At 42.0% G+C, this 12,400-nt stretch overlaps 1 protein-coding gene across 1 annotated transcript in view; it reads right to left on the minus strand.

Annotated features, from left to right (window-relative positions):
* Positions 1–4,844: 4,844 nt before the first annotated feature.
* Positions 4,845–12,400, minus strand: part of Susd1 (sushi domain containing 1) — a 155,192-nt gene continuing 147,636 nt past the window's right edge. The window contains exons 16-17 of the mRNA XM_008831144.3: positions 6,187–6,280; positions 4,845–5,833 (exon numbers count right to left, since the gene is read on the minus strand). Of these exons, the coding sequence (XP_008829366.2) occupies position 5,833; positions 6,187–6,280 (95 nt within the window). The 3' untranslated portion in view covers positions 4,845–5,832. The remainder of the gene's footprint in view (positions 5,834–6,186; positions 6,281–12,400) is intronic.

Consider the following 12,400-nt stretch of genomic DNA (forward strand, 5'->3'; position numbering starts at 1 on the left):
TGGCCAGGATATCTTCCACTTGGCCAGCCAAGAGTGTGAGTTTTATGGGTCAAGTAGATCCCAGGGAGTGTAACTGTGCTGGAGGCGCCATCTTGATGCCACTTTTCCTAGAGAAAGGCTGAATCCCACAGCAGGAGAACTCCACCGCTGCCAGCAGGCAGAGGCCATGGCATGTGCTTTCAGGGCCAGGAGCCGAGGTCATGACCAACAGTTCAGGATAACAGAGCATAAAGTGTCTAGACATATTCAGCAAAACACATGAATGACTTTATCATGTAAGATGCAAGCTAGAATACTCTAGACGAGCACAAATGAACATTTTAAATGGAGACACATATCATATTCCAGGATAGATGCCCTCTTTATTTAACCTCCCCCTGGAGAATGAGATGGGGGCACTTGGCTAAATAATTCTTTAGTTTATGCACAATAAATACCCATACATGAATAAACATATCATAAAAGCTGAGAACATCTGAGAATTAACAGGATGAGTGGTACCTTACTTAGTATCTTTTGAATCTATTTTAAAGTTAGAGCAGGTACTATTGACACTGAAAGGAGATCAGCAGGACAGAAGAGAAGTTCAGAAATGGTCTCCTGTATATAATGCAAGTCCCTAGGAAAGGGAGCGGTGGCAATTAAAAGTTCATGTAGGAAACCATTTAGAAGCAATAAGAAGCATGAAGTTGCACCTCCTGCTCAAGTTAAATTCCTAATAAAGACAATTTTAAATGTCATATTTATTTAATATCTTGATTTTGGAAGGTCCTTCTAAGCTTAGCAGCAAACACAAAAGAAATAAAGAGAAAAGACTGATAAATTTGACTATACATATTTGAAATTTTGGAGTGGCAATATAAAAGTTTTTTGTTTTTTTTTTATTTTATTTTATGTGTATGCGTATATTGCCTGCATGTAGGTAAGTGCACCCATGTCATGCAATACCCATGGAGGACAGAAGAGGCTGTCAGATCCCCTGGGACTGGTGTTGCAGACAGTTGTTAGCTGCCATGTGGGTGCTGGAATTCGAATCTGGGTCTTCTGTAAGAACAACCAGTGTTCTTAACCACTGAGCCATCTCTCCAGCCCCTAAACAAAGTTTTTTAAAAAGCAAAGTTGTCCTTTCTAGAAACAATACAAAGAAAAAAGTTAATAAATACAAAGAACTTTAAAAAAAAAATTATGTTTATTAGGTATCACATGAGTGCAGGTGTCCACAGAGGCCAGAGTCACTGGATCCCCTGGAGCTGTGGTTACAGATAGTTGGAAGCACCCACATGATGAAGGGAATCAAACCTGGGTCCTCTGCAAGAGCAGGACATGCTAGTAACTGAGGAGCCATCTTTCCAGCCCCATAAAGAGCTTTTTCACATCAATGAGACAAGCAGATCAAGTATCATATGGAGAAAAAGATGATTGGCAAAGACAGAATCAAAAAGACCAGCCAGGTGTGGTGGTTCACGCCTTTAGTCCCAGCACTCAGAAGGCAGAGGCAGGTGGAGACCAAGGCCAGCCTGGTCTACATAGTGAGTTCCAGGCCAGCTGGGGCTATAGGGAGACCTGTCTCAAGAAGAACGAAAAAAAAAAAAAAAAAAACAGACCAAACAACTCTGAGACACTGTCAGAGGTACAAACAGATTTCACCTACCAGATTCATCAAGATGATCAACATCAACACTAACTGTTGGCATTGAAACTGTTGGTGAGAGCACAGACTGGTTTCTCTGTGAAACTTCTCTAGCAATACATGGACTTGTTTGAGAAAAGTAAAGACCTGGAAACATCCTAAGCATGCCAGTCATTACTAATAAGGAAAATGCGTCCAGGGAATACTGATTAGTGAAAGCATGCCACAAACCACACTCATCCTTTGCAATCCATTTTGGTGACCCTGAATGATGCCCTCTGAAGGACACAGAGTCTCATATCACCACAGCCACCACAACTAAACTGACCCACTCCCCTGGCAACCAGAGCATACTATACCTTTAAAAACTGTAAGGAGTTGGGGGAGAAGGTGAATATGATCAAAATACAATATATGAAATTCTCAAAGAATTAATAAAAATATTTTAAAATTGATTTGTTTTATTGTATCCCCCGGTGCATACACTCGAAAAAACAAGGACTACATTCTCAGGTTCCCTTCAGGAGCAAGAATCTCGTCTTAAGCAATGAATGTCACAGGCTAAAGGTTCTTAAACACTATGTTACTGAATGCTGTGATCAGTGGTTTTCTCTTAAAGAAAAATGGAAAAACAGAAGAGTTCAAAAATCAGAAGGAGAGTAGTAGGAACAAAAAGAGGCACTGAGCACTGATTTTTACTTCCTTCCAAATGATTAGCTTTTATTTCAAGCTGATGTGGTATTTCAAGATAAAAACAGCTACTCTGGTCTTATCTTGAGTGCTTTGCTGCAATTCCAGCTCTTAAGTCAGAGAAAAGATTGTTAGCTATTTTCTCTAATCAGTCTGCTTTCATTTGCCTGGTTGTTCATATCTCTTCCTAGAAATGAAGAGTGGGGATACTCCGCAGTGAAAAGTTAGCCGTATGTACCATAATGAAGGTAACAGTTTAAAGTGTGTATAATATGGTTTGGAGATGTAAAGACAGTTTTCCCAAGAACCAAAGTGCCTGTCCAAAAATACCTCAGTAGCCAACTCAAGCGCTAGCAAATGCCAGGGACGAAAACCAGACTTGTATTAAAAGACTTGTCCCACAATTCACGTCACAGGTCTGTCTAAACCCATTTCTCTCCATTTAAAAAGGGGACCAGGATCCCCTGGCCTTCCAACCACACAGAACCTTTGTGAGGATGGAATGAAAGAGGCTCCTGTTGTACAGTTGAGGGCATACACACAAACTACGTCCACATCCACAGGAAAAACACAACAGCCCAAGGCAAGCATGTTCTATGACTGGGCAACCTCCCAATTTCAATTCCCAATTTGGAGGAGATTTTAAGGCCAAATCTAAATCGTCAAGGAGGAAAGAGACTCTCTCCACCCCACCTTCAGATGTAGTTATATGCTTTTTGTTGTTGTTGTTTGTTTTGGTTTTAGTTTGGTTTGGTTTTTGGTCCTTTTGAGACAGTGTCTTCCTGTAGCCCCAGCTGGCCTGGAACTCACCATGTAGACCAGGCTGGCCTTGAACCCACAGAGATCCACCCACTTCTGTCTCCCAAGTGCTATGATTAAAGGTGTGCACCACCATGCCTGGCTGTACTTAACATTTTTTTTAATGACATTTTATTTCTTTTGTGGGCATGTACATACCACAGAGCATGTGTGGAAGTCAGAGGACAATTTGCAGGAATCACTTCTCTCACTCTACTATGTGGGACCCAGGGATCTTTCTGAGATCATCAGGCTTGGTGTTATGTGCCTTTACCTGCTGACCCCTGTCACTGGATCCAGAACTAGCTTCATTTAGTGAGACTCACAAGCCAGCTCAATGCCAGAGTCTACACAGTGCCCCTGTGTCAGTTACTTGATAGAAAAATCCTGCAGTTTTCCAAGGAGACTCATTAGTCTCCTAAGAGTCACTCCCCTGTTAACTGAGAATCCAGCTGGGGGAGGGGGACACAGTATTATGGTACGGTACTTAAAGCTTCCTTCATGTTTAAAAGAAACTATTAGAAAAAGAACTGCAGGAAAATCAAGCATGGGTTTTACAAATGCTTAGCACCTGCTTCTGTTATGTATGTGCACTGAATGACTCTGCATGGTAATTTGGAACAATTAGAGGAAATAACAAAGTCCATATGTTTGCTATTTTTGCAACCATAAATAAACTGTACCCACAAGTTGATAATTTACTTACTATTTCATCAGTTATCTAAACCAGAAGCTTTTTATATTAAGTGGGATTTCTTTCTTTCTATGGCAATTATGTTAAGTTCCCATGTGGCCAGCTGTATCTTTGGCAGTTCATCCTAGAATGGGAAATTAGGGAGGTATATAAATATTGATCCTAAGTTGTAGTCAGGGGAAGACCCTCAAAGGACAGAGGATGATTATTTCTAATACTAGCAAGGACTGGCAGCTGGCATTAAATACAAACGTCAGGGTAGTGCCTCTTTGTCTCTGACTTCTCCCCGTTAAGTAGAGCACGTGTTTCCATCCCACCAGGTGGAGCAGCTTTACAGAAGTTCCCATCTGTTCTGTCTCTTTATGTGCTCACAGTGGAGGTGTTTTAGCCTTTTTTTCTGTTGCTCTGACAGAGTTCCTGAGCCTGGGTAAGTTATAAAAAAGAGAGAAGCTAATATGGGCTCAGGGCCCATGGCTCTGGAACCTGGGAAGTCTAAGTTCATGGTACTGGCCTCATCTTATTTTCTAATGAGGGCTTCCTGCTGCTTCAAATTGCAGTGGAATACAGAAAGGAAGGATGGACTCAAGGACCACCTGCTTTCGTGGCAACTAAGTCAGTCCCATGAAAGTGAGAACTTATGCAAGAACTCTCAACAATCAAATCAGGTTGGAAAGATCCCACCACAATGGCAGTCAAATTTCAACATGAGTTTTGGTGGAGACAAACCACATCTAAGCCATAGCACTGAGTCACTCAGCTATGACCCCCCCCACACACACACAAAGAAACACCCAACTTAGCCAACACAGAACATACCAGCCCACTGCTCTGGAAAGACTTTCTCTTTCCTGGGAACCACAATAGAGCACAGTTCCAGGGCCACAACCTTATGTGCTCCACAATGTAACCAGCACCCCCTTTCTTTTCCCAAGCTTTTAATTCTCTGGGTCCAGACAAGGAGGGAGAAGGAACAGAGAAGCCACAGCCTTGGAGAAAACTTGTCTTTAGAGAAGAAAGTTAAAGAATACCAACTGAGACTTTGAAAGTCAAATATAACACACTCTATCTGTATACTCAGCGTATTGACAATGGCACAGCACTGGGCCATGACATGGTAAAAGTCAGTGCTACTGAGGTTTAGATTAAGCATGTCAAACACCTTTATGCCCCCTCCCTTGCCACACATGTGGATTCCGCCCATGAACTTAATGTTGTTTCAACCCACTGTTCCTACATTATCACCAAACCCAAATTTCTAAAGGGAAGCAGAGAGTATTTTTACCAGATGTTCAACATTAAAAAAAAAATCACCAAGAGGAAGAATACTCTAAAGTATAGAGTGTTTTTTACTGGAATGCAGGCACTATTTCTGAACACATGTAAAACAATGGAAATTTATCAAAGCAATGCTGTCTAACAGTCCTTACAGGGAATTTGTAGGAGTGTCAGGGCCACTGTATTTCCTAACTAGTCTATCAATTAATTGTAGGAAAAGTGCTATTTCTAAAATGTCTGAAACACTTTACTGACACCAATGTTCTCTATCCTTTTCAATAATCTTTTTCATAAATTGGAGCCCGAATTTAAACCCATCTCATTACCTACTGTGGAAGACTAGAGCCCAAATTAATTAGCAGAGGTGCTGTAAAGGAAGATGCACAGTCTCTCCAACCCAGTGTCTACAGGAGCTAATTGTCAGGTATCACCAGACCAGACAGACTCAGGAGCTGAGATCTGTAGTCAGTATTATATTGGACATGAGAAGGTCTCGAGTTCATGGACACAGAACCGGTCCTGAAAGCAGAAAACACATCAACAGTTACTGAGTTTTCTCCTTCTGGAAGACCCCACAGAGATAGCTGCCATCTTGAATCCAGGAATGACGCTACACTGGGAATGGAGAAAGTTGCAGGTCCACACAAGGCCTCAGGATGGGAGCCACACAGTGCAAACACCAGAGAAACTGTCAGAACATCTGCCCAGCAGCAATGCATCCTTCCCACGCAGCACTCAACAGCCATCTAGACACAAAGGGGGAAGAAATGGGATAAACATTACACACCCTTCTGTTTTCCCACTGTGCACCCCTGCATGCAGCTCACTAGGGCTGGGAGGTAGTGCAGCTCCATAGGGGATCAGCCTCCCTGCTGGGGTACCAGGGCCACCATCACTGCCCACTATCAGGAGGACATCCCCTTCTTAGGCCCAGCTGCAGAGTGAGTCATGCTTTTTACCTGCTGCCTGTGCTCTGCTGAGCCACAGCAAACCCCACCCACATCCCTTCTAACCCTCCTCATCCCCAGCTGTTCTGCATGACTCCCACCCAACCTCCCCTCCATTCCACTCATTTTTCAAAAGTGACAGTCCCACATACCACACTGCTGAGAAGGAGAGGAATGCAAGAATGGTCACAAATGCCATGGAGCCAAGTCCAACACCCACCATCTGCTGCGGTGTGAGTGACATATCTGTGGGATGAAACCACACCATCACCCACAGTTCATCCCATCGCGGCCCACCCTCCCAGGAGATGCAAGCCCAACTGAGCTCATTTGGTTTAACCAAGGGCTGGGCCTCATTTAACAAAGAATCCCAAGAATGCCCCCACAGTGCCTCAGTGCCCTTGAGCTGGCCCTGCAGATGTGGGTCTCAGGAAACCAGAGCTTCAGGGTATTTCTATAAGGGAAGTGTAAAGTCAGATCATATTAAAGTTACAAGGGAGGAAAAAAACCTGAACTTGTGAACACACAAAAACTACATAATGCGTTGCTGTGTGCCGGTCCTCACTCAGGTCAGTTATACTTGATAGATTTTTATGGGCCAATTCCCTTCTCATGGAAGAAGCCATTCTGACATCATTTGAATTGGGGCTTCAAACATGCTAGTTAGCTCCAGTGTTCACATACAGCAAATAAGTATCTTTTGTTCCCATATTCCAGCAGGATGGTACCACTCTGCTCTGCTCAGCAGGCCCCTCTTGAGGATAATTTTTAAAAATATTTTATTTATTTATTTTTTGGTCTTTTTGAGACAGGGTCTCCCTGTAGCCCCAGCTGTCCTGGAACTCACTATGTAGACCAGGCTCGCCTTGAACTCACAGAGATCTGCCTGCCTCTGCCTCCCAAGTGCTGGGACTAAAGGCGTGCGCCACCACACCCAGTGAGGATAATTTTTTTTTTTTTAATCCATGTAAGAGTACTTTGAAACATATTTTCTATTTGGGAAACATCACATGGCAACTCCAGGCAGAGTCCTGATTAAAAACTGAAAAACATCTACATCTGAGTTGCACATTTGGACCACGTGATTAATTCAACACTTTATGGCACCAGCAAAGGCTCCATTTTAATTTTAAAGCACTTATTTAGCAGTTACTTTGTGCCAAACACTGTTGTTAAATGCCTCAGAGATGGTAGTTTGTGCCTCCAGTGGTAGTTAATCTTTTTTTTCAAATTTATTTTTATTTTTTCCTTTTTATTTTATTTGTTATTTTTATTTTATGTGTATGAGTATACTGCCTGCATATATGTAAGTGCACCCATGTCATGCAATGCTCATGGAGGTCAGAAGAGATTGTCGGATCCCCTGTAACTGGAGTTATGGATGGTTGTTAGCTGCCATGTGGGTGCTGGGAACCAAACCTGGATCCTCTGCAAGAGCAGCAAGTACTCTTAACCGCTAAACTATCTCTCCAACCCCAATTTATAATACTCAAGAGGCAGTTGGATCTCTGTGAGAGTAGAACCAACCTGGTTTACATAGCAAGTTCCAGGCCAGCTGGGTCTACAGGGAAACACTGTCTTTAAAAAAAGAGTCGGATCCCCTGGAACTGGAGTTTGGACAGTAATTAGCTGCCATGTGAGTGCTGGGAATTACTCAGGTCCACTGCAAGAGCAGTCAGTACTCTTTAACTACCGAGCCATCTCTCCAGGCCCATGAATTATACTTTTAGTATTCAGAAGAAGAGGGCCTTGACATTTTAAGATGCTAGATTATAAAATAGAAGGGGGAACAATGATTAAATTGAAAATTATTTGTCTCATACATTAGGAGAATATTTAATTACTGGACATAAAGACAGTGCAGTGTCTGAGTAGGACTGAAGATACCAGAGTAGAATACAAAGCCAGCTACATCACACCATTGTACAGCCTGAATACTGAATAGAGAGACTATCTGAACACATCCCTCTGTACCAGCGGGACTTTGAATAAGTTGAGCAGCCATTCTGTGCCTCAGTTTCCACATAAGTGATGCTCTAACAACAAGGAAATAATATTGATGGCTCCCACCTTCTAGAGTTATTGTGAGAAATCATGAGTTGCAACCTCATAGAATAGTACCTGTCACACAGAAAGCAATAAGCAAATTCAGCTATTGTTATATTGTTACCACTGTGGAGAAAATTAGCTACTTAGAATAAAGTAATTTTGATCTATAGCTTATTCCACATACCAAAATAAAATCAGATAGATTAAAGACAAATTGAAATCTGAAAGAATTAGAAAATGTTGTTGAAGATTTATATTAAAATGGGTTAGAATTCTCTGAGTTTATTAAAGTGGGGGTATTTTAGACCTAACTACATTAAAAAGCATGCATTTTTTGTACACAAAACTACCATTAGCAAGACTAAAAGGTAGTTGGTAAACTGGGTAAACACTTGGAATAACAGGCAAGGGGCTGGCTTACAGAATATTATATACAAATAAGGAAAAGACAAATACCCCAATAGCAGAAAAAGAAAATTTCACTAAAAGGTCAACCACATTTAAATTATGATTGCAAGGGCTGGAGAGATGGTATAGCAGTTAAGAGCATTGCTGCTCTTGCAGAGCTCTGGGGTTTGATTCCCAGCACTCACATGGCAGTTAACAACCAACTGTAACTCCAGCTCCAGGGGATCCAATGCCCTCTTCTGACCTCTGTGGGCACTGCATGACAAGGGTGCACTTACCTACATGCAGGCAATACATTTATACACACAAAGTAAAAATAATAAATAACATTTTAAAAATATATGATAGGTCTTCAAGCTTATCAAATGTAGATTATCACTAGGGTGCCATTTTATGTGCACAATTAGTGAGATTTGTTTTGGGTTTTTTTTGTTTTTTGTTTTGGTCTTTTTTGAAACAGCGTCTCCCTGTAGCCCCAGCTGGCCTGGAACTCACTATGTAGACCAGGCTGGTCTTGAACTCACAGAGATCCCCCTGCCTCTGCCTCCTAAGGAGGATTTGTTTTTTAAGAGAATATGTGACACTGGAGACAGTGGGGGTGGGAGGGAGGGAAGCAGGCACTTTCTTGCCCCGCATGCTTCATTCAACCAATACTTCTTGTTCCCCAGTTTTTGCATTTAGTATCTTCCCTTACATTTTTTCCAGAGCTATACTTTATTTTTTAATCTTTGATGAATGGGGGACTGTGACTGCAGGGGACTGTGACAGAGGTCCATGCTGTGTGACACCTGGATTTGATGTTAATTCATTTAGTTGTTAATTAGTTGATGTCACCTGTGCATTGTTATCCAGTCCATTTCTAAGCCTATATGTAGTCCTCATGTCCCCACACTGACCACAGCAGTGTTATTAACTGTAAACTGTTTTTCGGTCTTTTTGAGACAGTCCAAAATGCACTGTGTCTGCCTTATTTCCCTGACCAGTGAGTGACTGCACCAGAAGAAAAGGAGAGTCACCTAACCAATCTCTCAGCACTCCAGGCTGACCCAGGGAACTGCTGTTAGTACTGCTGTCTGAGACCCAAGCCACCTCGGGAAGATCTGGCCTGGCCTTGACCAAGCTATCATATGTACACTTTTGATAACTCCTCCTTGGTACAAAGTCCTTGCCCATTGCTCACCCCTAGATTTCTCCTCCCCTTTTGGGTTTCTCAACGGTTACTCACAATGGTTCATATTTCATTTGAAAATTGTGACCCTGCTAAGGATGTGCTTTACGTAGGTGGATAGACGTTAACCTATGTAGGGTAGCTAGCTCTTCCCCCACTTTCAGATACTCCCTCACAAGCCAAAAGGACAGAACCAAAGTAGGAGAAGAGGATCCCAACTTTCTCTGGACCGTCTACCAGCGGGATCCACCTCAGTAGGGCTCAGCAATTCCCTACTCTACACATTAGTACTGAAAAATAACCTCTGGAGCAGGGGAGCTGGCTCAGCAGTTAAAATCACTTGCTGATCTTACAGAGGACCTGGGTTTGGTTCCCAGCACCCACATGGCAGCTCACAACCACCTATAACTCCAGTTCCAAAGGATCTCACACCCTCCTCTGGTCTCTGCCGGCACTAGGCACACATGAGGTGCACATACATACATGCAGGCAAACACTCATACACATAAAATAAAAAATAAATATTTTAAAAAGAAAAGTAACCTTAATTTATTTTGCATAGCATAATTAGGGCTTTGGATCCAGGCATGATTTTGGGTTCTTGGTAATAAGTCTTCTGGTCTGATTTGCACATGTACTCTGAAAGTCTGCAGCAGTGCTCATGGGTGCCATGGGTATAGCTATACAGGCCTTCTTCCTCCATAAATTCCTTACTAAGAACATTTACCACTGGCCAATTTAAATTATAATTTTTTTATAGCCTTGCCATTCTGTGGTTCCCCTCCCTCCTACAGTCTCATGCCATGAAATCATTTATTTTCTTTCTGAATCACCTGTAGAATATTCTCTTGGAAACCCAACTGAGTGACTCATGTGCTGTGCCCCAGATCAATTAGTCATTCTCAGAGAAAGTAAATACCTTAGAACTCTAACTCTCCTTCTTTCTGTGGAAGCTTCCTGCTTAAGGGAGTAACCGTCCTCTCTTTAACCTTTCACTGATGGAGATATCACAGGTGCAGAGGAAGAAGTCAGAAAGGCCTTGTTCCTAACCTCAGACTTTGTGACAACATAAGAACTTCCTTTGGATGCAGACATGTTTTTTTCATGACCGTACATAGGTATGGTATTTCCTGAAAGCTACTACTACCATCAGATGGTACAAATAATTAGTGCAATGACTTAGGAAGCTTGAACTACATCCAGAGAGCAGCTGGCATGTCAGTTTAAGCACAGAACAAGAAAAACAATTTAGTGTGTTCAGTCTCTCATTGTTATTCTAGGGTATTTTTTTTCTGAATTCCCTGCAGAGCAAGGTATAGCAAAGGATATCAAAGTAAGAAAAAGCATTAAGACATAATTAATAATTGCCAAATCAGCAACACTGCTGAATCCATTTTTACAATAACACGTTGCCATAATGCAGGTCTCTAACCTCATTTAACAGCTCACAGTTCTGTGGTTTGCAAATTCAGGCACAACACAACCTGTTCTCTCCTCAGAATCTTTACAGAGCTGGAGTCAATGTGTTAGTGAGCTGCCTTTCCTTTGGAGGCTCTGGAAAAGAATCCGCTCCCAAACTCATTTTGATTGTCAGCTAAGTTGAGTCTCCTGCACTTACAGGACTGAGGGCTTCGTTCTCACCAGTTGCAAGCAAGGACCACTCTAGCTCCTCAGGCCTCCTGCATACCTTGCCATGTGGCCTCTCAAAGCTGGTAGAATTCCCTATGTCAAACCCATCTCACCCTTTGAATCTCCAACTCTAGCAGTTCCTGACCTGTAGGCCCAGGCTAAGGAGTTTGTGTGATTAGGTCAGGTCTATTGGAATAATCTCCTTGCTGAAGACTTTACTTACATCTTCTAAATGTCTCCACAGCAACAGCCTTTGGGTGAATAACCAGGTAAAGCTGGGTATACACCAGGGTCCTAACACAACTGTGAAGATTTTTTTTAATGAGTATGTGTGTGTATGTGTGTGTGTGTGCGTGCGTGTGTGTGTGTGTGTGTGTGTGTGTGTGTGTGTGTACAGTCATCTCCCAGTATCCCAGGGGGACTGGTTTCCAGGAAACCCATCCTCAAGATACTAGAATTCTCTGATGTTCAAGTCTCTTATGAAATGTTTGTAACCTATCCCATCCTCTTGCATAATTTAAATTATCTCTGGATGACTTATAATAGCTAATACAATGTGAACATTATACAAATAGCTGATCTACTATATTGTTTTAGGAATAATGATGAGAAAAAAGGTCAGTATGTGTTTAGTACAGGTGCAATTGTTTTTCTAAATATCTCCATCTGTAGGGGATTGAATCCATGGTTGCAGAACCCCCAGAAACTGTTAGCTGACATGTATACATATACCTGTTCACCTTGGGCTTATATCTTGGTACATACCTCTGGCCTGTTTAATTTGAAGAGTATTAATTCTGTTTCATTCCCCATAAAACTGCCAGCTGGTAAATGGGGAGGTGCCCACTCTTCTGTAAATAAACCCCCACCCTGTGCTCTGCCCAATAAACTAGTTAGGATTTAAAAAGAGAAAGAGAATAAAAAATAGACTTCCCACAAATTTATGACTTATAAATCACATTTGTTATTGCCCATAGGAAATTGTATGCTTAATGTATGTGATGAATTATGTGCAGCAATACATAATGTATCATTTAAAAAAAACAAAAGAAAAAAAAACTGCCGGCTGGCTGCATGGCACTCACTCACCCAGATCCAATGCATTGTGAGTG

This window comes from Nannospalax galili, unplaced genomic scaffold (assembly GCF_000622305.1).
Source record: "Nannospalax galili isolate Female #2095 unplaced genomic scaffold, S.galili_v1.0 scaffold1255, whole genome shotgun sequence".
NCBI lineage: Eukaryota > Metazoa > Chordata > Mammalia > Rodentia > Spalacidae > Nannospalax > Nannospalax galili.